General features: G+C 48.5%; 1 protein-coding gene across 2 annotated transcripts; it reads right to left on the bottom strand.

The window, feature by feature from the left end:
- Positions 1–1,267: 1,267 nt before the first annotated feature.
- GPR20 (G protein-coupled receptor 20) lies at positions 1,268–26,499 on the bottom strand. Of its 2 annotated transcripts, none has more exons than XM_087734542.1 (2): positions 26,418–26,499; positions 1,268–2,350 (listed from the first exon to the last, which is right to left on the bottom strand). In XM_087734542.1, exon 2 carries the CDS (start codon positions 2,327–2,329, stop codon positions 1,268–1,270), a length of 1,062 nt encoding a protein of 353 aa, XP_087590668.1. In that variant the 5' UTR covers positions 2,330–2,350; positions 26,418–26,499. The 2 variants fall into 2 exon arrangements, with proteins under 2 accessions (XP_087590668.1, XP_009472326.1); XM_009474051.2 differs by lacking the exon at positions 26,418–26,499 and adding an exon at positions 12,502–12,610.
- Positions 26,500–26,929: the final 430 nt, after the last annotated feature.

Raw genomic sequence — 26,929 nt, 5'->3', positions numbered from 1 at the left:
GTTCTGAATGGTAACACCAGTGAGTGCCAGGAAAAGCCGCTCACTAGACTTGATGAATTCATAGTAACCTTCCAGCTGGAGGGGCAATAGGCATATGAGGGAGGAGACATGGAGCAGTAACAACAGTTATTGCTGTTCATGCTGCAGGTCTTGCTGTTTTCCTAGCATAATTTTTTGTATTCGCATTGCTTAATGGGTACAGTGTAACTGAAAACATTTACCCACCATTGTGGACAGAGTTTTCCAGCATCCTTAGCCTAACATACCTATTAAACATGGCTCTTAAATCGTCCCAGTGACTTTATACTGGGGTGAATTTCAACCTGGATGCCTGAGATGGATTCTTTTTCTGTCCTTGGAAGCATCAGTGTTTAAGTGACTGAGTGGATGGACTGATAATGGGAATGAGGACAGCAAGCCCTGATTTCACAACATGCCAGGAAGAAAAATAAACCAAGAGTAGTATAGTATCATAGTCTGGTTCTGCTTTTCATCTTGGCTGTTCTTCAGGGAGAGCAGAACAGCAGAGTTTGCTGGAAAGCATGTTCATTTTCACAGATTTTTGTATGTTTATCTGCAGTTTAGGGGATTTAGCGATCCAAATGAAGGTGGAACGTATCCTTAACCTCTCCCCAAGCCCAGGCAATGTGTATGAAAACATATACACCCACATGTATTTTTTTATTATAGCTGAAATAATGAGAGGAGACTTCACTGCTTGACTTCATCTTCTCTTCCCTGAGAAGATTCAGACGTTTTTGGAAACAAATGAGTAGTTACTAGTGACAGGTGGGTTGGAATACTTTCTTTCCCACTCCATTAGCATCTAAAATCTTTGTAGTGGATAGCTCTGGAAACATCCGTCTTGTCCTTTACTCCTAAGCACATGCCCAAGGCCCAAAAGCTTTCATAGAAAGTAGAGATTTCCTGCTTTCTAAGTCATCCTATGAGTGTCACATTACAAAGACAAACACGAAAAGAAAACCACAGTAAAGAATTTGTTGCTAGCAAAATGTCTGTATTAAAATACAAAGAAAAGTTTCCTGTTTGGAACAGTAATTAATAGACTCTTTTGTATGGGTACTAACAGCACTGCAAGTTCCATTTTCCAAACATACCACAGTGTTCTTGAGGAATAAATTCCACCACTGTCATTCTGAACCTCAGCCTAAAAACCAAAGAGGTCAAAGACAATAGTACTGTACATCCTAGCAATGTTCCAGCATCATTACACTGGCTTACTGCAGTGTGTCCCATCAAGTGTGGGTTATATCTGGACACTGCTTGGTGACGGCAAGCTCACAGGGCTTCCTATTGTGTTTGAGAAGGCGATGATTGCATTGGGGCCCTTGGAGTTCTTGTTCATACCCAGGATGTCCACACTGGTTTGCTCTGGCTCGGTTTTCCTGAAGATGTTTTTCATGGTTGACTGAAAGTTATTGGTGACAAAGCAGTAGACAATGGGGTCCATGCAGCTGTTGAGGCTACTCAGAGTCACTGTCACATGGTAGACGAGGAGGCTGACATCATGGGGCATGTCTGGGTTGATGGAGATTGCTACCTGTCGCACATGAAAAGGAGTGAAGCAGATCATGAAGATGATGAGGACGGTGATAAGGAGTTGCACAGCTCTCATTCTCCTCTCCCGACTCTGGTGCATGAGGCTGGGCTTGGACAGAGCACACAGAATCCTGGTGGTGAAGAAGATGATTATGATGAGGGGGAAGAAGTACTCGCAGACCATCAGGACCAGAATCTTGGACAGGCAGCATGCAGCAAACTGTATTGCCATGGTCAGGATGGAGAAAGTCACCACAGTGGCAAAGATCCAAATGAAGATGCAGATCCCCTTGGCACAGGTGGGGTTCCTCCATTTACGTGAGGCTTCCACCTGTACAATTGCCAGATAGCGGTCAACGCAGATGCACGTCAAGAAGAGGATGCTGCAGTACATGTTGACAAAGTAGCCAAAGATATGAACCAAGGAACAATTCAGGCAGTCCCCTGCACTATAGAACATGATGATCCGGACAGGCAAGGAAAAACCCACCAAGAGATCAGTAACAATCAAGTTGATGGTGTAAATAACAGAGGTGGTTTTTGTCTTGGTACGGAAGCAGAAGACGTACAGCGCTAAGCTGTTCAGCACAACACCCACCAAGAAAATGATGGCATTGACTACCATCAGGGCAATCCACAGGCTGTAAAATTCTGTGTACAGTTCTTTGTCGGGGTGAATGAACTTGGAGAACAAGTAGATGCTGGAGTTGGGTTGCTGGGTGGAGTTGATAGAGTCAAGAGCTGGAAGTTGGGTGGAAGAGGTCGACATGGTCACTGACTTCCCAGTGATCTGGAAGAAAAGAAACAGAGGCATATCAATGGGTATGTCAGCATTCCTTAGGGCTCAGAATATTGTCACCTAAGAACATTTTAACCAACATATTTATACATCTTCAGTAGTTATATATATTGCTGTATTCTGAGCGTCTCATCTGTCAATATGGAATTACCAATAATCGCTAGAAAAATATCTGGGTTTATAATTACTGTCTTCTGTGGTTCCAGATGCATGTTTTGGAGAAGACACACAATCCCCACTTCAAATTTCTCTTTCTCTGCCCTGTGCAAAAGTCTTTTTAAGGCCTGAGCAAGAACAAAGAAGTGAACTATGCTGAGGGAAGCAGAGGAGAAGGGAAAGTCAGGGGACCTACATGTGGTCATGTTTGAGCCAGCCATGTGGCAAATGGCCCAGAGAAACACATGGGGTTGATGGGTCCAAGCAGGGTGCATTGATACTCATGGAGGGCACAGGCCATTTTCTGCTGTGACAGGGAGGGTCAGGCCAATATGCAGCTCACACTAAGTCTTGTTTCCTGAACATGGCTCTTATTCTTTTGAGTCATTGCTCGACATTGGAGCAGCTTCTTCCTGACTGGAGGCTCTTCTTCCCCTGCCATGGGAGCAGGATAGTGCTGGCAGCTGAAAGACATTTGCCCAACCTGTTGGTACAACCGTAGCCCCAGCATCTGACTCCTAAAATATCCCATCCCTTCCCTTGGCCAGGTGATCCCGTTAGAGAATTATGTGCAGCAGCATTTTCAGGAACGGTAAGATTTTCCTAAAATCAAAGAATGGCTGAATTTTCCAGGAAAGCACGAGCAGGTTGTGTGGCATCTTCTAGAGATCTGCACTCACAGCAACAGCAGCTGGGAGATTTCAAACCAAGGGTGTCAGGCGCTACTCCTGCCAGGGTTTGACAGTTTAATTTGCAAATCATTCCTGACTTACACACTATTTTAAACTGATTTGTATATTAAAAAGATAAAAAAAAGCCCAATATATACAGAGACTTGGCTGGTTTCAATAAAAATAAATGGTTGAAAAATGTCTGGAATATCTCAAAGCGGCTGAGCAGAACTTTGAGGTTAAAAAAATCAGCTTGAATCAGCAGAGAATGATGCTGAAAGACTTGAGTTATGAGGGTTTGAAATCCCTGCTACCAGAGCGCCAAGTGCGGAAGGGCTTGGAGACAAGGAGCGGCAAACACATCTTCCAGTGCTCACAGGAACCGCAGTGTGCCTGGGCTGCATGTCTCAATGAGGAAGGCTTGAATTGCTAAGGGGGTCTGGATGTCCAGCTCCCCCAAGCATGCTGGCTTTCTGCCTGCACTCATCCTTTTTGCTGCTTATGGGGACTTGGAGAATGGACTGAAGATGTCACATTGCCTATGAGGTGCTCCAAGCTGTTGGTGACCGTGTAGAATGCAGAGGAGGAAGCTACCTAGATCAGAAGCCTTTGAGTGAAAAGTGGATCCTCAGGAGTGTTCCTGCTGACCAAAAGCAAATGTTTTGCTGGGACAATCCTAACTGGGTCCAGAGAGAATCCCAGCAGCTCTGAGCCTGCCTGACAAGTGACAAAGGCTTTTCCTGCCCAGCCACTAAAAGCTTGCTTGTTGGGCTAATGAACTACTAATCCCTGCTAGCTGTAACTCTCAATCTTTTGAACTCCTCCACACCTCCTGACAAAAGCAGAAGGCTTCCAGCTGTCTGGGATAAAGAGCTGGGGAACTGAGATTTAGGAGAAGAGATTCCCAAGTCTCTGTGCATTTGCTGGACACAGCACTCCTGATGTGTCTCACCAGTGCTGAGCAGAGGGGAAGGATCACCTCCCTCAGCCTCCTGGCAGCACTCCTCCTAAGGCAACCCAGGAGGCTGTTGGCCTTCTTTCTCACAAGGGTGCATTGCTGGCTCATGTGCAACTTGGTGTCTCCCAAGTCCTCTGCAAAGCCAGTTTCCAGCTATTTGGCCTCAGGCTGTACTGGTGCATTCCTCCCATCTTGGTAAAGCCTCTGCTGGACCCTCTCCTGTCTTTCAACATTCCCCTGAGCAGAGAGCTCCCAAACTGGACACCTTGCCAGTGATGAACTGATGGAGGTAATAATTCCCCTCCATCTGCTGACCACGAACCTCCTAATGTGGCACAGTATGTACTTTGCTTTGTCTGCAATGCGTGCACACTGCTTGCTGATTTTCAGCCTAAGATCCACCATAACATCCATGACCTTTTCAGTAGAACAGTTCCTAGCCTGTACTGATGAATAGGGTCAGAGGATATGGCCAGGCAGGCTTTTGTGGAGGACTGAGTGACCAAAGTGTGGGTGCTTTCCTGACTTTTCTCACTTTGGAGAGGGCTGGGAATGAAGTATGTTTGGTAAATGGTCAACACTCAAGATCAAGAGTCCTCATGAGATGCTACAGTCTAGCCGTGGTTACTCTGTGTGGTTCATTCAAGCCAGGTGAGCACAAAGCAGAACATTTGTTGGGCAAAAGCAGAGATTAGGACTGAGAATTTAGAAGACTTGGTGTGAAGTTCCCTCTGGAAATTCTTGGAGAAGTGACTTTGCCATCATCATGGAGTTTAGGTCTGTTGGCCTGGAGTCTGGTGATTGGTCTAGTTTCTTCTTGCCTCTCATCTAGTCTATGGAAGTAGCGTGAAAGAAAAAGATGGTTTTTAGTATCCTTGAACTTGGAAGGATATTTAGAATCAAATGGCAATTTGTTCTGTTTAGGGAGCCCAAGTAGTTGGATTGTCCATTGCAATGGCTGGTGCTCAACCATAAAGCCCTCCTGAGATCAAACCCAGTGCCAGATTATGCCGCAGGACTCAAATCTCAAAGCCTGGAGTCAGACCACCTGTAATGTCCCTAAGAACTGCTGGGCAAAGAGGAGCAACCCTAACTTCTGTCCACTTTGGCAAGTAAGCCATCTCCAGCAGCAGCTGGATGTTGGAACAGCTTGTGTTTCGGGAACGACCAGATTACCTCACCCTGCACTGAACTCCAGTGGCAGCCAAAGGAGCACACATGGTCACGTTATTTTGTCTGGGTCTGATTGAGCCTGCAGACTCCTGGAGGAGGGTCTTGTCTCTTTACATTTTGTGCCAAGCACACTGTCAGTGAATAACAGGAAAAACTGAACCCAAGACTGGCTGAAGGTAGTGAAGTTGCGAAGTCTGGCACTTGAAAAAGATGCACAGGGAGGATGCAAAACGCTGGCCCATTTTCTAATGATTTCCTAATATTCTCACCATCTGATCTTCTCTGTTTGTTTGTTTCACTCTTTAATTACAAAAACAAACTGAAATGAGCAGATGCCTGGATCTGCTCCCGGATTTCTCTTTGCAGATGCTGTCAGGAGGAGCACTGTGGAAGCCACTGCACCAGTGTAAACCAAGAAATAAAGACTTTGTTGCTCCTTGAGTGCAGCGTGAGCTTGTATATCTGTGTTCTTAGAGGTAGTTGAGCAAGTGGAGAAGACAAAATCACCCATCTCATCCCTTAGCCTGCACTAGAGTGTATTGAGTTATGTATGCATTTGTCTTCTTATTGTAACTCTAAGGCACTGGCTGTTTCCTCTGATTCTACATCTTGTTAGTAGTCTGGCTTCTCTGGGAGATTATTCTTCAGTCTCAGATCCTTTATCACAAACACCTGATATTCATCTTATATTTTTCCTTTCCTGCCTCAGTGAAATCAGTAACTCAAAATGCATTCAAACGTTCCTCATCCTCACAATGCTGCTGAGGTATGTGGGGCACTTTACGGACTGATAGAAAAGGATCCCCTATGAGGACTGTCCATACAGAGAAATTAAAATCATCAGCATATATGGTGTGATAGCTTACATAGTCACCTCTTCCACTGAGCCCCATGGGCAGTGAAATAAACTCCAGATATAGTAAACAGCTAAAAAACAAGTAGCATTTTGTTTGCCAAATTGAACATGCAACGGAGGAGCTGAATTAGAGTTTCTGTCTCTTCCCACTCCATCGCTGCTCTGTCTGAACTCAAAATCCAAGCAGCTACATGAAACAAATTTAAGTAATTCTGAAGATGTACTCACTGACAGGCTGTGGAAAAGCTGCCTCTTGGGCTGCAGTGGGAAAAGTCTTCCTCTAATCAAATTGTTACTGATGGATGTTTGGGTGAATGGCCTTTTTCTTTCTTTGTGGCACTGCCCTCATCTCATGGCTCACAAGCAGAAGGGATGGAGAGCTGGACTTGCAAAGCAATAGCATTCCTCTGAGTGCTTTTAATGAGATGGAGCTGGACCAAACCCCTGGTTAACAGCTACTAAGTATTTTTCCATTGTGGGTCTCCAAGCACTTGACAAAGGTACGTTGCCCCATTTTGCAGTAGGCTGAACAAGGCACAGAATGGCAGCGTGACCTCGCATCTGAGGAAAAGCAAACATTTCCAAAGATTTCCAGTTCTGCCCTCCCCTGCCCTCCCAGTGAAAAAATTACGCTCCATCACCATGGAGCGGTGGCATATAGGAGTCAGCAGGGGTCATGGCTAAATACATGAGAAGCTTCGCAGCCTCTGCAAACCTTTATTTTGCTATGTTTTGCACTATTTATTGCTTGCAGCTATTGCATGAGCTCATGCAGAGCTACAAGAGCCGTGATCACCTTTGCTTACAGAGTAAATAGCCCCTGTGCTAACCCCTTTCCTAAAATCTTTGAAGAGTTTGAAGCTCAGCCTTCTTCATGCCTAATGCAGCTCTCAGCCCCCCAGATTTCCATGCAATCCCTGTTTCTTGGAGCTGGCAGTCTGCAAAGCCCAAGATGGGTAAACACGCATCCTTCTGAGCGCTGTCTGACTGCGCCAGTTGGCCTATGCTGTTATATTATACCTCTCAGGCTGGATTTTGTCTGTCTGGCTGTGAGACTGTGGGTAGTATTTCCTTAAAAGTACAGCAGGCATCTGGGTAGAAATGGGATAAGGGGAGGGACGGAGACTGGAGGTTGACCTGGTTTCCCTCGTTCTGATAAAGGTCCCTGCTCAGCACTGGGAGAGGGGGACTTGCTCTGAAATACTGTCTCATTGTTGCGTGACACAACCAATTCCATCATTCTGGGGCCAAATAGGAAACAGATGGTCGCTGTGCTGGAACCGGGTCCTGCAGCCTCTTCCCTCGCTCACTCGCTGCTTGGCATCACACTTGTTCATTGAGCATGGGCAGTTCAGTGCTACGTCTGCCCCAGGAGGATATCCTTGACCATCCTGTGTTTCTTTCCACCCAACTTTTAGCTCAGTGTCAGCCTTAAGCCTCACCCTCCACTTGCTGAAGTCAATGGGGAGTGCTTCCTTGACCTAGGGGAAATTTGGATCTGGCTCAGCAGTTCAAGTAATGGGATACAAAAGAAACGGCAGGTCAGGCAACTGAGCTTTGTCCTAACCTCTCTCCAAAGGGGTTGTTTATTGGTGTGTGCAGATAAGATCTCTGCATTCAAACCCAGAGACAGAGAACAAGAGAGCCATGCACTGGGATCAGAAAGATGAAAAGGACATTAACAAGTGAGAGTGAGTGTTATTTAGTACAAACAGCTTCAGTTTTTCTCTTCTCCCTGTCCTGAATCAGAACATCTGATATGGCAACATGGCTCCTCTATCATCCCCGCTGTGGGATGGCAGCAGCATGTGTTTAGTTTTGCAGCCTTTCTGTGTTTAAAGTTCTCTGGGTGATTTATCATCATATTTATAAATGAAGGGTTAAACTCACTCTCTTTCAGTTTAAATTGTATGATTCTCCTTCTGGCAAGCTCTCACTCAACTCTGGCTCAAACTGGCCAAATATGGTGTTTTTGTGCATGTCGAGGACCTTGCCCTATACGTGGTAGAGCTTATTCTGTGTGCCACATGCTCAGCCCGGGGAGGTTGGGTTTGCTGACAGTGGGAACTGAGGGAGAAAGGGAGAGAAAGGGAATGAATCCAGCTGCTGAAAGGGAAAAGCTGGTGCCCATCTAGCCCTCAGGCTGTGAGAAGGGAGCTAATGTCCGGCGGAGAAAGATCCCACCCCGAAGCAGAAATGGAGCTATTCCCAGGGCAGGGAAGATCCCATATTTGTGGGCATCAGATCTCTGCTCTCACTTGATTCCTAGGCATTGATGTCTCCTAGAAGCCTCCAGGTCTGAGGGCAGCTGGACAGAGTGTGTGAAACACTTGACTGCTGGGGAATTGCAGTTGGAAACGGTCAAACCCAGTCCAGAGTTGGATTATTCCTTCCCCTCCAATGCTGTGGAAATAAAAAGTGCTTTGGAGACACAAAACACATAGTTCTGTGAGTGTCAGATTAAATGACACCTGCTTTCTTACGGTTTCATGTCTTGCAGTGGCTCGCAGGGCTGGATAAATGCTTTGCCCTGGCTGAGATGCTTATTATAACTTTTTCCCATGTGGACACTTGGCTGCCTTAATGAGCACTCACGTTCCAGCTTGTCCCTTGGCTCCGACACTTGTTTGACTTTCTCCTCTCTTTGCTGCCTAATTTCCTGAAAATTGAGGTGATCTTTCCCTTCTGCCAAATTTTGGTTGAATTTAGCCAACAGATAAAAAAACATTAGGAGGATGGAAGAAATCAGAGCTGACAAACACGTAAATAGGCACTGAGCACAATCCTTGTTTTCTCTAATATGAACCTGCAAGGAGTTTGCTAGTACTCTCCACCACACATCCTTTAATTTAGGTCTTATTCGCTGCAACTTCACAGTTGCTTTGGCATTGAAACACTGCAAGCAGGGCTGGATGTCTTCTTTGCAAAGAGCGAGCATTGCCTGCCTCTCATTCTTTGCCTGAAGTGAAATAATTTCAGATTTACACCAAATCATATCTTCCTCATGAAGAACCAGCCTGGGGATAGATGATAGCTGGTTGCCTGGTGTATGCACTGGTCAGACACGGCATGTTTGCCCACGTGCAATGAAGAGCGTGATGGCCAGCAACTCCTACCTTGTCCAATGGTTTGAATGGTAATGTGCTGAATTACAGCCTTTGCCTGGAAGGGGAAAGGTGTGAACTCACTTTGCACATCAGCAAGAGGGACTAATACCACCTACTGACTTTTTGGTTGTCCAGTCCCAAGGACGGTCAGGGGCTGTCTCCTTCAAGCCATTTAAGCAATCACGGCCTAAGGATGTGTGGAGGCTAATGCAATGGTGGTCATTGGGCTTATGTTGCTGATGGGCTGTTGAGCCATATGCCTCCTGCCTGACGTGCCCAGTTAGCCTACGTGGTCGCTCACCTCCAAGGCCCTGCTGTGGATGGGCAATGGGTATCGCTGTGAGTTGTGATCTGACCTCCACCCACCATGCTGTGTTCAATGCTCTGTGTGCACATGGGTGCACCCCATACTCCCCATCAAGCCTAAGGCCAAAATCAGATCCTATGTGAGTGAGGGACCCAGCTGCCTGGTTCAGTTTGGAACAAGCAATAGCCTGTGGGTGCCCAAGCAATGATTTAGTCCAACAGGTCATCCTAGGCCATGAGGGATCACTGCCAGTTAGAAGAGGGAGAGCACAACTCTCCGAACTACATTCCTCTTCTTCATGGAGCAAAGTGACCCAGATGGGAGGGAGGCCACTCGGCTTGGCCCAGATGCCCACTCTTTGCATCTAGGCTTGAACCTGCTGCTTAAAACCAGGTGACGGATCTCCAGTCCTGGACACCCCAGAGACAATCTATTTAAAACTTGGAAAGATCTGCATGGTCCTCCCCCAGCCCTGTCCTGAGCATGCATGGAAGATATGGAATGAAGCTCTCAAAGATATACAGAGCAGGAAATTCATGTGCTGGCAGATTTCTTGTGAGCTTATACCTCCTCTATGCCCATTTGCAGCAGTAATGCCTCAGCCTTTGAAAGAAGGAGCCCAGATGTACGTGTACAAGCAAACATAGAAGTGGGATTGTACATACATTGCCTCTCCAGACCTGCAGAAGTGCACCCAGCAGTGGTGGGCACCTAGAGGTCCTTCAGCACGTCTCTGATGAGGCTTGCTAGTACTGGTCACCTTAGAAGTGCTAATAAAGGCTTTACACCTCCACTTGCTTGTTTATACCACACTGTATAGAAAAGTCCCTCCTGAAATGTTTAGACGTCTACAATGCCTTATTGATACTGTTGCATTTTTCATGGTCCTCTTCTCTGCATTACCAGATCTTGGCCTTGGAATGACAGAAATATTAAGTGTCTTGGTGAATGCTCTATAAATCATGCTGTTAGCATTAAAAAGACCAATATCTCATAGCCTGTCAGGGCTAGCACCAAGTGCCATCTGTCACGAGGGAGCATGGAGTGACATCTCTGCAGTAGATGCTGGGTATTTCTAGCTCTGATACTGTAAGAGAAATCAGAGCATGACTTCCTGCATGTATCCCTCTTTGTCCTTCGGGGACCAATATAACGTGAGGGGAGCACATGTTTTGGGGGAAAATGTTTTCCAAAAGGGTATAAAATTTTTTTAAAAACCTAAATCTGGAAAGAAACATGTAGATTTGGAGTTTTATAGGTCCAGCCAGGAGAGATGGGTGGATTTGTGCCTGTCTTCTTGGGAGGTTGTAACAGTACAAGAGAAAAGTGTTTGATTTTATTGGGATTACAGTAATCCATCTAGCATTTCAAGGGTGCCTGGGACGAAGTGCTAGAATTGTCAGTTTGGAATAAAAGCTGTTGTGGCTGTGTACAAGGGGAACCCTGCAGTGAAAATTACCATATAGGCACATACAGGAACTTCACAGGCAAATGCAAAAACATTGCGGGAGATTAAACTGAGCAACTTCTGGACTGTGCATTGCTGCTTGCTTTTGAAAAGGAAATTTTTAATTGCAAATTTAGGAATATTTGAGCACTTTTCCCTCTTTCTGCCTTCAGAAGCCTGAGAAGACAGTGGGGGAAGAGCAGCAACAGAGGTTTGTTGTTGAGGAATACCTTGGCCCAGGGATGCAGGACAGAAGAGGCAACGCTCACACCCTAGGGAGCACAGGGAATGGAGGTGACCCAAATGCAGGTAGGGATAAAGGGGCGATGCAGCGGGGAGAGGGGTCAGGTGTGCCATGAGCAGCAGACCAGCCCGCCGTGGGTGCAGCTCTGCAGCCCAGCAGAGTTGTGCGGCTCTCTTGGCTGCGGGGAGAAACTGAGGCACAGAGCTATGCCTGGGCTTGGCCCACGGAAGGCAGAGAGATGGGAGACCTAGTCAGGGAGCAGACATTTTTTGAGGCATCCCAGGATGGTTAACCAGATCGTTAACCGTTTGGGAGGCTGGTATCTGTGGTTTCCCTTGCTAGGCATATATGACACTGTGCTGTGCAGACAGACCCCACAGTACCTTCAGGGTTTTGCAAATTTTGGATTAACTAGGTTAACCTGGAAAAACCTTGAGCTGTTGGTGAGTGTCTTGCTATGAAAGCAGGGGGCATTTCTGAAGGGACCTGGTTAAGGACCTCGGTACAGATCTGTTTCTCCTTAGACTGACCCAGCAAGCGGATTCAGAGAAAGAAAACAGCATCTTTCCTAGAGCTGAGCTCGCACCCTGCTGCATAGCCAAACAGAGGTAAAACATCACCAGTTGCAACCGACCCCATGCCAGGCAGTACACCATCTCCTCTCCTGGCTTACAAAACCTCTCTGAATGCATTTCCCCAAAATTTAATTATGTCTGGGAATACACAGATACAAACAAGGCATCACCCCACTCCTCACAAGAGCTGGCTTTTCAATGGGGGAAAGCCGGTACCTTCATACACTTTTCATCACCCCCCATCTCCTCGGGAAACAACGAAATATCATGGCACTGCCACAAAACCCAAAAGCAGAGAAGCTCACAGTGGAGGAAGCCCCTCACAGTTACTGGTGCAGCCTGGATCTCCAGGTCGGGCACCTCAAGCTGAACCTCCACACCTGCCACACGGGCAGAGCCAGGGGCTTCCCGAGCTGCCCTTCCACGTGTTCGGCGCAGGACCCTCTCCCCTCCCATCGCTGCCAGGGCTCCCTGCTGCAATAGCCACGCTTTCCACTCTGGACTTGGGGTAGGGTCTCCAGCAATTCCCTCCTAGCCCTGCGCTGTCACCTCTCCGATCCCATGCCCCCACTTTCTCTCTGACCAATATCCCAAAGCATTCACTGCAATGGTCCTTGCAGCGTATTCCCCCACGATGGACTGACTTACCTCTGGCCTGATCTCCCTTCTATGGTACAGGAGCTGCCGGTAAGAAAATTTCCTTGTGGACCTGAATGCTATCACCCCAGGAAAGAGACATCTGTTCCTACAAGCAGAACAACTGGAGTGACTACAGAACATGAAGAAATGCCTAATCTCTCTCTCGTGCTCTCTCTCTCTCCCTCTCTCTTCTAAATATAGCCTTGCAACTAATGGGAAAAAATACACACTACCAAAAAAAAAAAAAATTTCCACTTGTCTTTAGTGTTCAGAATTTCTCCCTAAACATCTGGCTCCTTGCCCTAAATCTCTCTGAAATTTATGAAGTGCTGGAAACGCTAAAGAGTGCTCCAGCCTTCCTCACAGTGCTAATGCCTGAACATCTCTAGTAAACTAAAACTAATGTTGCTGCCCCGCTCTTGTCCCCTCCCCAGGTCAATTTTCCTTTGTCTCTGTGGGAACAAAATCTCCTTGCTGAGAACTCGCCAGCTCAAGGCCACCACAATGCCACCAAGCCACCGCCGTGTGACACAAGAGGAAAATACCTCTCTTTTCATCTTCCTGATATGAACTGGGATTAGACAGAAGCATGCCTGGCGGTAGCAGGAAGGTGCTGGACCAAATGCCACAAAGCCTGTGACATGCTTTGAACCAACCCAGCTGTCCAGACCCTGAGAAAAAACCTGGCACAGTGAGACGAAGGGTGACCTTGCACACTTTGGTGACACTCTGGCTGCAGTCATTTGGGAGAGTGGTTAATAAGATCTGTCCAAGGACTGGGCTGAAGTGACTGAGCGTAGATGAGTTGAGGGTGGAAACAGAGAGTCTGAGGTTCCACTGAGGAGCCCTCCAACATGTTTCTCCATCCTCACACAGCTCTTCCCTACTGGTAGTAGAGTCCTTGTGGGTATCAGGTCCCTCTCGGAGTGGGGATTTAAGTAACCCTTCACCTTTGGCTGCATGAGAGGAGATTGAGATTGGGCAAAACATAACGAACTATCCAATTGTTGACATGGATTCAAAGCACATGGACAGATCAGCTTTCAAGATGTCTCTGCTGACCAATGCTGTAAGGACTCAAATCTCCCAAATCCCCCATAGTCCCACCTCATGATGGGACACTTCCTGCTCTAAATCGGGTACCAAAAAAGCCATCTTTTGTGGGACTTGCACAGATGTTCTCCCCAGGAGGGTTTACAGTAGCTTTAGAGGACCCTTCTGGGAAAAAAGGCAGAAAAAAATAAAGTGAGAAGTTGCACCAAATTTAATTGTTTAGAAGGACAGGGAGGATGGATGCTGGATTAGTGTCAGCCCTAGACTGCTCTTTTCCCTCACCCTTTAGATAAAGACAATACTGGTGCCAGTGCAATAAACATGCAGGATATGGCCCGTCACAACACGACAGGATCAACTGAGAGGCATTGAATTCCAGGTCAAGAGGCCAAATCCATAAATAGAGGAGAGGTAAACTCCACACATGCATGTCTCACTGGAGCACAAACAGTAGCTATGGTTATTAGAGAAGCTTGACCTCATTTTCTGGAATTAGTTTTTCACCCTTGGATCTTTCCCAGGAAGAAAGAGCTGATCTTTTTTGTCTGGTTATTTTATTGATTTTCTATTTTGAGTTTCCTCACATTGAGGGGCAGATTCTTCCCCCAGTTTCAGGAACATCCTCCTTGACTTTATGTGCCCCCTGATCCAGGCATCCAGCCTTTCACAGCTGACCTCCAGCTCAGGCACGTGCCTGGGCTTTCATGTGCTTTTCACTTCCTTATGACTTGGAAAGCAAGTGTGATTGGAGGGCCTCCCATGAGTCCTGTCTGGGTAATAATCTTGCCCTCGCTTCCTTCCATCTTGGGAGTTGAACAGGGGGAAGAACAAAAAAGAAGAAACCAGCCTATAGTCCAACGTTGGGCAGGGTGGATCAACTTGACCCTATCATTCTTACTGCCTCTGGTGGCAAATGCTTAAGTTTCCCCCAGCCTGTAAATGAAACTTTTGTATTTAGGGAATAGCTCTCTGGAATTACAAATGCAAGACTGAAAGAAAGAGAATTTTCTCCAGGATGAGATATTGGTACCTATGCTCTGTTCACCTGCTCTGGGACTGCCCAGCCCTTCCTATGCGAGGACTGCCTTGGTTTTGTGCTTCTGCGTGATGCATGTGAGCTTTGTTCCCATCCCTGTGCACAGGATAACAAGTGCCCTGCACTCCCCCACTATCCCAGCCTCTCCTTCTCTGCTGGATTTATAGACTCGGAGTGGTAACAGCTGCAAAGTTTCAAGTTGTGCCTGAGATAGTGCAGAGCATGCCATATTGGGAAGCAGATGCTGCTGTTAAGGTGGAGAAGGCACATCCGGGCTCGGGGCCACGGTTTGTCCCAGACGCGGTTCCCACACTCGACTTCAGGAGGAGTTGCAACCGTAGCTGATGAATGAAGAGCTTCTATCATCTCTTGATTTTCAGTCATTTATCACCCTCCCAGAGGGAGGGGGAAAGGAAGAAAAAAAAAGGGAAGCTTTAGTAAGTGGAAAATTTTCAAGCTTGTTCGCTGAATATGCAACGGTATTAAATATTGCAGTGAATGTCTTGAGATTGTAGGTGGAAGAAAGTATTGACTCAGCCGAAATTAGCACGTAGGAGAAGGAATAATAGTTACGGCAGGGAAGGGTGCTACTGGCCCATAATAATTCTTAGTAATCCCTTAACTGTGCCATGGAAAATAGGGGTGGGACAGGGCTCTTTTTAAAAGTCTTCTGTGGCACAGAGCAGCAAAGTAGGAGGCCGGACGGCTCTGAAGGAGGTTGTCAGAAGTCTGATACCACACAGCACCCTGGGGAGATGGCTTCTCAGGTTTTGTCAGGAGAAGGGTATACTTCTCCAGTCCTATTCAAAAAAACATAGAATCATAGAATAGTTTGGGTTGGAAGGGACCCTTAGAGGTCATCTAGTCCAACTGCCCTGCAATGAGCAGGGACATCTTCAACTAGACCAGGTTGCTCAGAGCCCAGTCCAACCTGACCTTGAATGTTTCCAGGGATGGGGCATCTACCGCCTCTCTGGGCAACCCATTTCAGTGTTTCACCACCCTCATTGTAAAAAATGTCTTCCTTCTATCTAGTCTGAATCTACCCTCTTTTAGTTTAAAACCATTACCCCTTGTCCTATCATTACAGGTCCTGCTAAAAAGTCTGTCCCCAACTTTCTTATAAGCCCCCTTTCAGTACTGAAAGGCCGCAATAAGGCCTTCTCTTCTCCAGGTTGAACAACCCCAACTCTCTCAGCCTTTCTTCATAGGAGAGGTGTTCCAGCCCTCTGATCATTTTTGTGGCCCTAAAGAGGGGAGTGGAGTATCCTTTCATCCCCTGCTGCAGGAGAAGAGATTGAGATTGGGCACAGCATAACAAACTGTTGCACTGCTGAGATGGGCTTAAGGCACATGGCTGGATCAGCTTTCAAGATGTCTCTATTGACCAACTCTGTAAGGACCCAAAGCAGAATTTAGTGTCTGAACATGTTTGCTTTTTTTTTTAGGAAGTTGAATTTAGGCTCTGTTATACAGAACAAATTATCAGAAATGACTTCTCTTCTTCAGTGGCAGAGGAGAGCTTCTACCCAAGAAGGTCTTGGACCCAAACCCAATGGAATCAGAGCTCAGAAAATTAAGGAACCTTCACCTATGGTCATGACTGCATGGAGGACACCAAAAGGTGGGATCCTCACTACATGGAGGACACCGAAGGGTGGGATCTTCACTGAGCTGTCTGGGAAACCTTTTTTACCAGCTACTTCAGAGAAAGTGAACTCACATGCCTGTAGTCTCTCCATTGAACATTCTCCCATTTTCCCTCCAACAAACAAACGTCTTCCTGAGACATTTTTCCACTGTCTTGCTCCTGCACCAGGAAGCAGGAGAACCAAAAGGGGAAATGGGAACAAGTAATGCCCACAGTCACAGCAACCACTCACAAACACGAGCCTGTCCTCAGAAGACTGCTTGCAGGGGAGGTTGCCCAGTTGAGTTAGCTGCAGGCTTGATGGCGAGGCAACAGTAGATGGCTCTGCTCCCTGCCAGGTGAGTAAACCCTTTGCCATGGTAGATAAAGTTAATGGCATGGAGGAGAGTCTGCATCTGTTTTACCCTCCCCAACTACTCTTCCTTCTAGTAAGTCTGTCCCAGAAGATCCCCAGGCCTTAGTAAGTGCTGGAAAACATTCATGTATGTCCCTATGATATGCACTGCCCGTGAGCCCTAAATACTTGATTCTCTACAATCTCCAGGGCTATCGTGGAATGCTGTGAATCAGATTCAGAATTCACCCAGAGAACCAGGTAGGTTTTCACAGATGGACCAAGGGTGGAGAAGTTGCTGCACCGGACCACCCTCCAGGAGCCACCTTTTACAGAGGATAAATGCCAGGAAAGCACCACATGGCATTTGGTTTAGGGGGAAATCTGTGGACACTGAGACTCTCCCCAAATGTGTAGGAATTTCCCTCCTTGCAAAGGGGCTTGTGCTTCAATCCCATCACACTTCCTTATTGTTAATGAGCAGGACATACATTGCCTTTCCCTGGAAGGAAAGCTTTGGACAGCAGTGTGGGAACGTTGTCAAAGGACGAGGAATAGAACACTGGCTTCGGTCCCAGCCCTGCTGCAGACCGTAATGGAGCAGAGCAGGGATCTGGCAGGTGCTGCCTGATGGATGAAATCACCTGCCCTAAATTTTATAGCCCCCTGCCAACAGTGAGGAGAGGGGAGAGAAGCTGATATTTGGTGGGAACAGCTTGTAGCTATTCTGATTTGGTGGAGCTGAGAAGGGCCAGGGAAAACCCCTGACTCCTTGTCCCACATCCAGCTTGGGTCCTGCTCATGCTGTGCGTGGCAGTCTCCTTGCCAGTGAGGCACAAGGGTGGGAGGCCTTGTGGACAGGCATGGAAGGGAGCTCCAGGGATGGATTTGACCCTGCAGAACTCCATTTACTCAAGCTGAGTCAAAATTGGCTCCTGCAGGCATGCCGGAATTCAGGTGAGTGCAGCAACCCCATGGCAGAGAGAGAGGCTTGGGTGGCCACAACAGGGTCCGCAGGGAAAAGGGAGTTCACAGGGGATCAGGGCTGGGGGTTGCTCCTTGTCCTTCACTCAGTCCTGCTGCATGGCCAGTGCAGGAAGGGGTTTCAGCTGCTGGGCTACCGAGAGGTCATTCTCTGCTGTTCTCATGGTGATCCGGGCATGCCAGGCTGGGATGTCTGGGAGATCAGAGACTCCTTTAGGATCTGAACCCTGAAACATTCATGATGGCTATGCCTAAGGTGGTAGCTGGAGGGGCTGTAGGGAAAGATCAAAGCCCTCTGCACTGAGCCCTAGACAGAATCTGCATCCCTCTCCTGCCATGCTGGGGCAGAAACACCAAAGAGGCAAAGAAACTGCTTCTGCCTGGAGAAGGAGGGCTTGGGCCACTGCCCCGGTCATGTTCAGCCCCCCCAGGGCTGATTGCCTGACTCTCAGCATGGGCAACAGAGGCTGTGGCGAGCCATAAAAGATGGCCCAGCTGCCTCTGTAATGGCATCTCAGCAGGGCCCAGAGGCAGCTGCACCTACCTGACATAAGAAGCTCAGCAGAGAGCAGTCAGCATCCTCTGCCAACTGCTCGAGATCACAAGCGCTTCTCAGTGCTCGCTGGGCTGTCGCTCACTGTCCTCAGAGGACTGCAAAGGGCAGAGGCCACCCCTAGCGTGTGGCCCTGCCTCTGAACAGGCTCCCCATCTGCGTGTTTAGACAGGGAGCGAGATCAGACAGTCGCCATATGGGGGCCTCTGCTGATGGGATCCAGCCGTGATTTGTCTGTTTGATGAGGAACAGGGAAAGACAAGTGGTTCCCAAATGATGGTCATGGCTCCTGTTGGGTGAGTCAGGCACGGGGGAGAAAGTGTGTAGGAGCCAGTTTCCTGCCTGCCTGCCTGCCTGCTGCATATTTGGGAATTGACTTTTCTGACCATTGCCTCCTCCTCCATTTTTCTTCCATGGCATTTTTGCTGATGGACCTGTTGAGCTGAAAGAAAAATGAAGATGTCTGCAGGGCACAAAGAGCAAGCTGGTCCTCTGGGTGACCCTGAGGTCTCTCCTCGGTGACTGATTTGGAGTACATCAGTCCTGCCTTTCTCCAGTTCTTGCATGATAAAGGGTGTGAAGTTGGATGTGCCCTGTCCTGGTGTAAATGTACCCTGTGGGGGTGAGTCAGGATCCCTCTCCATCCCAGTCTGCCCAGTTCACCACAGCTCTCACAACAGGGAGGTTTCTGACAAGGTTCCTCAGTCAAGGCACCAACAAAATGAGCCACAGAGACCCTTTGGCCACCCAACAAGGCATGTCTCTTGGCTGTCCCTTGTGATCCAACCCGCACTGGGATCCCTTGCAGGGTCCCCTCTGACCTTTCTGGCCCCCCAACCCAGCTCTGGCCAGCAGCCACCTCTTGTTCTTTTCTTGATATTTTTTCAAAGTTTCAGGAGCTAATTGCCAAGAACACAATGTCCAGTGTCACAACCTCACCGCAGAGCTCTCCCCATTCCCAGCAAAGTATTTCCTGCCGGATTTGTTTGTCACTGGGCACATAGGGACACTGGTGCTTGGAGGGGAAACCTACGCAGGCAGCCAGGGCTTTGGCATCGCTTGGGCACACATGCCCTGGGAAGGTCAGAGCCGGACGCAGCGGCTCTTGCCCAGCTCTGGTTCGAGGGCTGCAAAGCAGGAATTGGCAGGACGCTTGGCGTGGCCGCATGGGGATGTGGTTCGAGGGTGGTCAAGAGAGCTCCCAGGCAGCTCGCAGCAGTCTGCTCTTGCTTCGGGGGAGGTGGGAAGCACAGCGTGGCAGGGCTGAGCTGCAAAACCTTGAATGCAAGGTGCGCTGTGCCCTGCGAGGCTGCAGAGGACAGAAGGGGCATTTGCAAACACATGGCAAGGAAGTGGTGGGGACCTTAGGGGACCAGTCTGGTACCTCCACCTGCTCCAATTTAGTAGCAAACACAAGCCTGGCAAGGAGCAGCGGGGTGCTCCCAGGGCCGTCTGTTCAATGGCCGGGGTCCTTTGCTGTATGAGCAACCTAGCCCAGGAGGAAGGACACCTGCAACTCAGAAAATCTGGTCTTTGGACCCATGCTCCTCACATGGCTTTAGAGAAAGACATCCTCTCCCTGCTCTCTCTCCGCAAACATGCTAATCCTCCTCTCCCGTCCCCTTTGTTTGCCTGGTCTGTAGAGATTTCGAATGGCTCAGGGCAGGGCTGTCTTTTGTTAGACATGCACAGAGCTTAGCGATGCTCTGATCTGGAACAGGGCAGCATAAATCTGATGGATTATCGTAGGAAATGCCACAGTGATGAAAAACCCTATAGGAACAGGAAGAAAAGAAAGGGCCCCACTTGGGGAGAAAAAAAACCCGCAACCACCCTGCTGCTGCTGCCTGGTTACAAGTGATTCCTAAAATTGCTGCCTTTGGAAGAAGCTGGTACGTTTGCTGATTTTTTTTTTGCCTCTTATTTCGGAGGGGGTGTTTTCCTTTGTGTTTTCAGCTGTTTGGAATTACAGCTCCTGTCCCTGCAGGCAGTTCCTGCTCCCACAGTGAGCTCTGTGCAAGGGGCCTCATCGGGGACAAAAACCCACTTTCTGGGGAGGTGCCTCAATTTCCCTATCATTGAAACAACGCCTCTAAGCACAAGGTGCAGAAATGCCCTGGAAAGTTTTCAGGAAGGGAAGAAGAGAATCATATGCGTGATTTAAAGGGGTTTCTTACTGGAAATTGCAATGCCAGAATAATCAGTTTTCTCTTGAAGACCAATGGGTGAGCAGCAGAATCCAGCAGGCACTGTTTGTGGTGGTGGTGGGTTTTGCTATAGGATCATCGACCCTTTTGGCTCTCACATGGGGCAGAGGGAACCTGCTGTGGACCTGAGTCAGGTGGAGACACGACAGTTCAGAAATCCTGGGGGATATTTTCTTTGCCTGGGATGAGGTTATGGACAGGAACAGATTGTCACCGCTGGTTATCAAGGAGGCCTTGAACTCATTGAGGTGTGGGCAATAGATGGCATCATGGAGGGAAGACCAAGGCCCTACTCCAGTTTGTGTTTATGGCTTCAAAACAATTTTTTTATCAGGAGCAAAAGCTCAACCTGCCATTGCTGAATCATTCCTCTCCATAGCTTCACCTTGTTACCGATAGCGTCAGTCTTTGTGATGTTACGAGGTGCTGCAAGGTGCTGGTTGACATGCCCTTTGTGTGGGCTGGAGGGATTCTTTTCTACAAAAGCACTATTAGATGTAGTAAATAGTGTTAAAAGGGCTAATAAAAGGGGCATGTGTTTCTGCCTTGGAAAAGGTCCAAACCAAAGCAGTGGGAATGAGCTGAGGTCCAGCAAACATGACCCACCGGAGAGACCAGCAGAACTGGGCTTGTTTAGTCTAGAGAGGAGATGACTGAAGGCAGACCTGATAACAGGTCCAGAGATGTCTGTGGCAGCTTTCCTGGGAATGGTGCAAGGCAAGTTCATCTTGCAGGGCTTAGTTCACTGGTACAGATGCGTACTAAATGACCAGCCCAGTTCCTGATGGTCCTAGTGTAGAGACCTCCTTTGCATCAGAGGAGTCCCACGGCTCATGTCTCCTAGGGCAGGGATGTGTGATCAGCATCCCTGCCCTCTGTAATACAGAGTTAGAGCTACAGCAGCAGCAGCTGGGGCAGCCAGAGGATCCCCCCATGGTGCTAAAGCTGCAGGTTAATCCCATGGCTGTAACACAACCGAAGTGGCACCTTCTTTTGGGCAAATTCTGCTGGCTTCTTTAAAGCAAAAATCCAGCCTGCTGTGGTTGCTAATCTGGGCTCTGCTTCTTTGGGTGTCTTTCCATTTTCCAAGAAAAATAAACCACAGGCTCTGTATTTTTAGATATGCCATCTGATCACAGCTAGTCATATATCAGTCCCAATACTGTGAGTCAAGATGCTGAGCTCCACTGCTGAACTCCCTTGGGCAAGAACTAGTGGCTTGAGCCATCCCGAGTGTATTAATAAATCAGCACATTTAAAATAATCATGCGCTTTCTTAGGTAAGCTGCTCATGAGGAATCATACATTGGGATTTATTACTGCTCATGCCTTAGTAGCTCCGATTTGCTGGGTGAACTTAATACTGTTGTGAGTGGGAGATGAACAGCCCTGGTATGAGACAGCCCTAATCTAGGCAGGGGCCAGAGGCAGCATGACTCCCCTTCCTTTCCCTCTCCTGCCAGTGACTCTGATTCCTGATGTCTGCCCCTTGCTATTTCAGTCCTGGGTATCCTCCGAGGCGGTTGCTGGTCGGAGCGAACTTTATGATGGCTTCATGCAAGAGTGGGATGTGACAACCATCTCTTTTTGTGCTGCTGACCTGAATCTGGATGGTTGAGACAGGGGTGGGAAATGCCTATGCACTACTCCCAACATTGCCAAATCCTTTTGTGGGTGGTGGGAGAAGAGGTAGATTGGGGGCAGCCTCTTTCCCTGGGCTGTACCTTGTGCAACCCTGCACCATGCAACCCTGCTCCATGCAACCCTGCTCCATGCAACCCTGCTCTGTGCAACCCTACCCTATGCAACCCTGCCCCGTGCAACCCTGCTCCACAACTCAGCCCTGGACCTGTTTGGAAAGTATCGGCTCAACCTTGCACAACAGTGCACAAATGCGTGGCGTTATTGGTGTATTATAAATCTCTGTTCCTCCCTGGCTTGCTCCAGCCCTCATAAGTTTGTGTCTCTACCATCAGTGGAGCCTGGAGACAATTTTCTGTGTGTTCGAGCAAAGCAGCAGGAAGCCTTGAGGCTGGTGTGTGAAAAATGGGCTGCCTTGTTCCTGAAAGTTTATTTGCTGAGCTACTTCATCACTCTAATGACAATCAATTTATCCACATAATTAGTAGCTGGAGACAGCGTAACACAGCTTGGCAGCCTGGATTTTTCTGAGATGTATTGCTTGGCATATTCAACCAAGGCAAAAGGAGCCAGCCTGGCTGCTGGGGGACTGCGGCTCTGCGAGTGCCAAGAAGGTGACACCCGGCATGACAACCCAGCTTTTTCTCTCCATCCTTCCAGAAGAGGACCCTCAGGGTGAGGATGAAATTGCACTCAGATAAATGTTCCACTAATAAGCCTGCTAATGCATTGGCCTCCCTGCTGAGATGGGTAATGACAAGTCAGGCCATGCCGGTTATAGGGGAAGCTGTGCTCCGCATGTTCAGCTTGCACTGCCTGTCGGCCGGCTCCTGGAGAGTGAGCAGACCGGCAACGGAGCCGAGGGGCTGGTTGCACAATACTGGCCCTGCGCGGTAGAGGTCTGTGCCCACCAGTCTGCCATGTAAGCCTTCCACCAGCAATCTCCTGTCCTCTGCACCTGAATGCTAGAAACACCTTTTTCATGTCATACAAGAAGTTGGTCGCCCTGCTGAGCCTGCTTCAGTGTCCTCTCCTGCTGTGCCCACGTACCCACTTTACTACGTCCTTCTGGGTACCCACTTCGCTATGTCCTTCTGGATTCGTCACTCTGAGAGGACCCTGGTGGGTTACGTATGCCCTCCATGGTCTCTGTGTGAGTCCGTGTGCTCAGAGCTCAGTGCCATTTCTTCTTGCTAATGTCTACCTGTGGCAAACGAGCTACTCTGATGTAGGTCTTTGCAGCTGTTTGTAGCTCTGGATAAAACAGAATTTCGGCAAATCTCCACAGCTTCCCCAGCCTCATCCATGAGGCCAAAGCCTACTTTGTGATAGCTTCATTATGGGGCAGCTCCCCAAAGAGACCCAAAACCATCTCTCCAGGTGTCCCACAGAGAGGGCTGATAACCTCAGTGCATGCAAGGATGGGGAGCTACCTACTGGACCACCACACCAGGAGCCATACACCATGCTTGTTAGCCTCAGGGGTATTTCCCAGAGCCCCATCTTTTTGGCAGGTATTTGTAGAGAAGGTGGCTAGAGCCATGAAGAGGAGGGGACATTTGACAGTAAATCTTTTTGCACCAATGTGGAAGAAGTAATCCTTTGTTTTGTGTGATAATGGCTCTAGTGGTGCTTTTGAGGCTGTGATAGATGAGATGCACATCTTTTATGGATTATGCATAAGAGGTAATAAAGAATTCAGTTCCTCTGTGTCTATACACCAGTGGTGTATTAATCCCAGTAAATATCACGCTGAGCGTGAACAGCAGCATCCCTGGTTCGTGTCATCCTGATGGGTGACATTGTTTCTTTGGGTGTCACAGCCAGCTCAGCCGAGTCCCATCTGACCCACACAGCTTTACTGATCCACTTTGCTCTGGCCCTGGGCTTCACTTTTCTATTCCCCTGATTCACCCTTCACCTCAGCACAACTACTTCTGTCTCTGGACTTTGTCATGCTTAGCTGGACTCTGCCGTGCCTAAGACTTACTGGATGGCAAGTGTTTCTCTGCTAAACCATCACCAGGATTTCCTCAGCTATCCTTAATCAGTCATTTTGAAAAGGAGCAAAATCTACAGCTAAAAACTACAAATTAAAATGCAAGTATGAAAACTGGAGGAGGGGTAAAGGAGAGAGCAAGAAGGGATGGCAGGGTCCTTACGATATTTACAGAAAGGCTTGCTAAGAAGCAGCAAATCCTCAGAAGGGGCTGTAGACTTTACCTTAGATGTCACGGAAGGTTTGCTAACATGCACATTTAGGTAATAAATTGTCTCATCTCCCCCTAAACCTAGCAACTGGGCATTTATAGAAACCTGCTGTAACAGTCCGTGGTGCAAAGGAAAGTCCAACCAATGTGCGCTTTGTGTGTTTGTTAGAGCGTTACTCCCATGGGGGATTTTTGGCTCTCACTTTAAAAAGGGCTCAGGAATTTGGATGTCTGTTTTTAGATGCCAGGACTCACATCTCCTTAAAGAGTGAGGTTTCCCTGAACGTGCTGAGCACCTGCCTGCTAAACATCCCTGTTTACATGTCTCCAGCCCCTTGAAATGCAGATGGCCAAAATCCCACAGCCCTTCTGACAAGGTGGAGTGCCGGACTCGGTCTTCCCCCCTGACAGAGGACATAAGGGCAGGACAGCCCACATCCCTGTGGGAACCACGTCATCCCCAGGGCACGATGCACGTAAGGGAGAGCAGAACTGCGGTGGTGTTGTACGTGCGCATGGTGGGATTTATTGCTCTGTTCCGCAGCCTCCCCCGTTCTGCTTGCTCTGCCTTCAGGAGAACGTGCCGTGAAAGATGTTTCATGTACAATTCCTTCCTTGGCCTTTGCCTCCTTCTTCAAAACGGGGGAAGGAAGACTTGTAGGGTGATTTTGGAGCCTTTACGCTCTGTGGGGAGGGAAGAAATGGCTCCCTGTCTGTATTTTATCTCAATGCACTGGGGAGAGGGGGAAGGAGGCTCAAGCGAGTTAAGCAAAAATGCACTGAAATCAACTGATAAATAAAGTAGCTGCCTGATTGCACTGCTAAGTTGCCATGTATCTTTGTAAGTAAGGAGGGGGGCAGAAGGACATTTGCTTTCCAGTTGTGGGTTGGCAGAGATTTCTGCGCGCAAAGGAGATAGAAAAGTTTCTTAGTAAAGAGGTTTCCATCGATGTCAGGATTCTGCCCTCACCTGTGCCAGGAGATGCTGTAACATGGAGGTGGTAGGCATTTCTGCCTCCTTTTTTCCGTGGCTGCCCAGCTTTCCTCGCTCAGGGAGGGATTCACAGAGCGAGCTGAGATGCAGCACTGCATCTAATCATGGGCGACAGAGGCATTTGCCCCAGTGGTTTTCAATTGGGACTGTCACGCGCATGTAATAGGGATTAAACTTGTATGCCTGCTCTCTTTTATTTCTGAATGGGGGAGTTTTAGCTTTGCTGAAGGAGCTGCCATTTCAGGAAAAGGGCTGGCTTTTTGCTGAAGAAGAGAAATTGGCCCAGGCATGTGAGAAATATTAGAAGAAAAGGCGCCTCATGTTACCAAAACACAGCTGAAATGAGTCCGAAGAGCCGCATTGCCAATTCATCACACTCTGCCACAGAATATAGTTTGTGTAAACGACAGGAGGTGCTCTCTAGATGATATACTGTGACCGGACACGTCTCAGCTGGCAGTGACTTGCCAATGGAGCTAGCACGGTCATTCATCCCTCTCACCCACCCCAGCTATGGCCCGGCTGCTTCCCCCATCCACACAGTACCCAAAGTAAGGACATTTCCATACGGTTTCCCTGGGGAAAGTTTTCTGCTTCCTAACCTATATTATAAAGTTCATTTTGAGCCCTCAGACCACTTTTTCGTGGCTTGAGTCTAAAAGCCTTGTGTCTAGCCCTGCATATCTATACAGGGACACTTGCAGGACGTGTATGTATATATGTACCTGGACTTGACAGAGGTAGTCAGTATATGGAGTAATACCAGAAACACTCAGTTTTTCATTCAGAATTCCTCAGACGGCTCTGCCCACAGCCTGCTTGATACATAGAGACATGTGCGTGTCCCCATGCCTGTGTCGCTGACTGAGATAATGGACCAGCACAAATATACTTTGCCATCCAAATGGACCAGTTCAGTATCTAGAAACACCCACGTTTCCCTCGATGAGATGTTCTCTTCCTTTGCACCAGCCCTAAACTCCCCGACCCTCCTCTACCCTTGCAGCACCCAGCATAGGAGACCCTCCTCTCCAGTGCTGTTCCCACCTGCATGGAGCCAAACCGCATCCAAACCCACGTGCTTTGCTCTCGACCCGGCTTGTGAGGACTTCCATCCCCGTCTGCATGCCTCCAAACTCTCAGCCCAGCCGGGACCAGAGCACGCTGCCTTCCCGAGCTGCAGCTGGTGAAGCTCCCTCCCTCTCCCCCCTCGCTGCCTGTCCGCCTCTCCCAGCCCAAAGCATTCCACAGCCGGTACTTACACAGCCTGAATGAGAAAGCTCAGCTGCTGATCCCTGAGCTCGCTCCCAGATTCCTCGACTGAGTGACCGTGCTCTTGCTCCCCAGCGCTTAGCCCGGTGCAGTGATGATACAGGAACCAGACCTCTTTGGTTTACTTTTACATTGACGTCAGTGTCTTTTCTAGCCTCCGCGGCTCGTTTTGGTAAAAGGATGTCTTCAGGGTGGAGGGGAGGGGTCGGAAAGGGAGAGGAGCAAGGATGAGTTGGAGATGAGTTTTTGTGATGTGGGCAGCCAGTGGTGGGAGATTTTAGGGGCTAATGCTGAAAGAAGGAGTAATTATGGAGCCCACGTTGACCCTGGGTGTAGATCATCACCTGGACACAGGTATGTTGGAGGCCTGACCCTCACATCTGCACAGAGTGCTGCTTTCTCACCTGCACCAGCACCCCAACTGGGAGCACGAGCCCTGCCTTCCCCTACATTGGCGGTTGTTTGCACATGGGTGCTGGTTCAAGGAAAGAGGGAATGTCGA

Source organism: Nipponia nippon, unplaced genomic scaffold (genome assembly GCF_047370975.1).
Source record: "Nipponia nippon isolate SJK-2023a ecotype South Korea unplaced genomic scaffold, ASM4737097v1 scaffold_1, whole genome shotgun sequence".
Taxonomy (NCBI): Eukaryota; Metazoa; Chordata; class Aves; order Pelecaniformes; family Threskiornithidae; genus Nipponia; species Nipponia nippon.
Note: the sequence above shows the minus strand (reverse complement) of the source record. Positions and strands in the feature narration are given on the sequence as shown.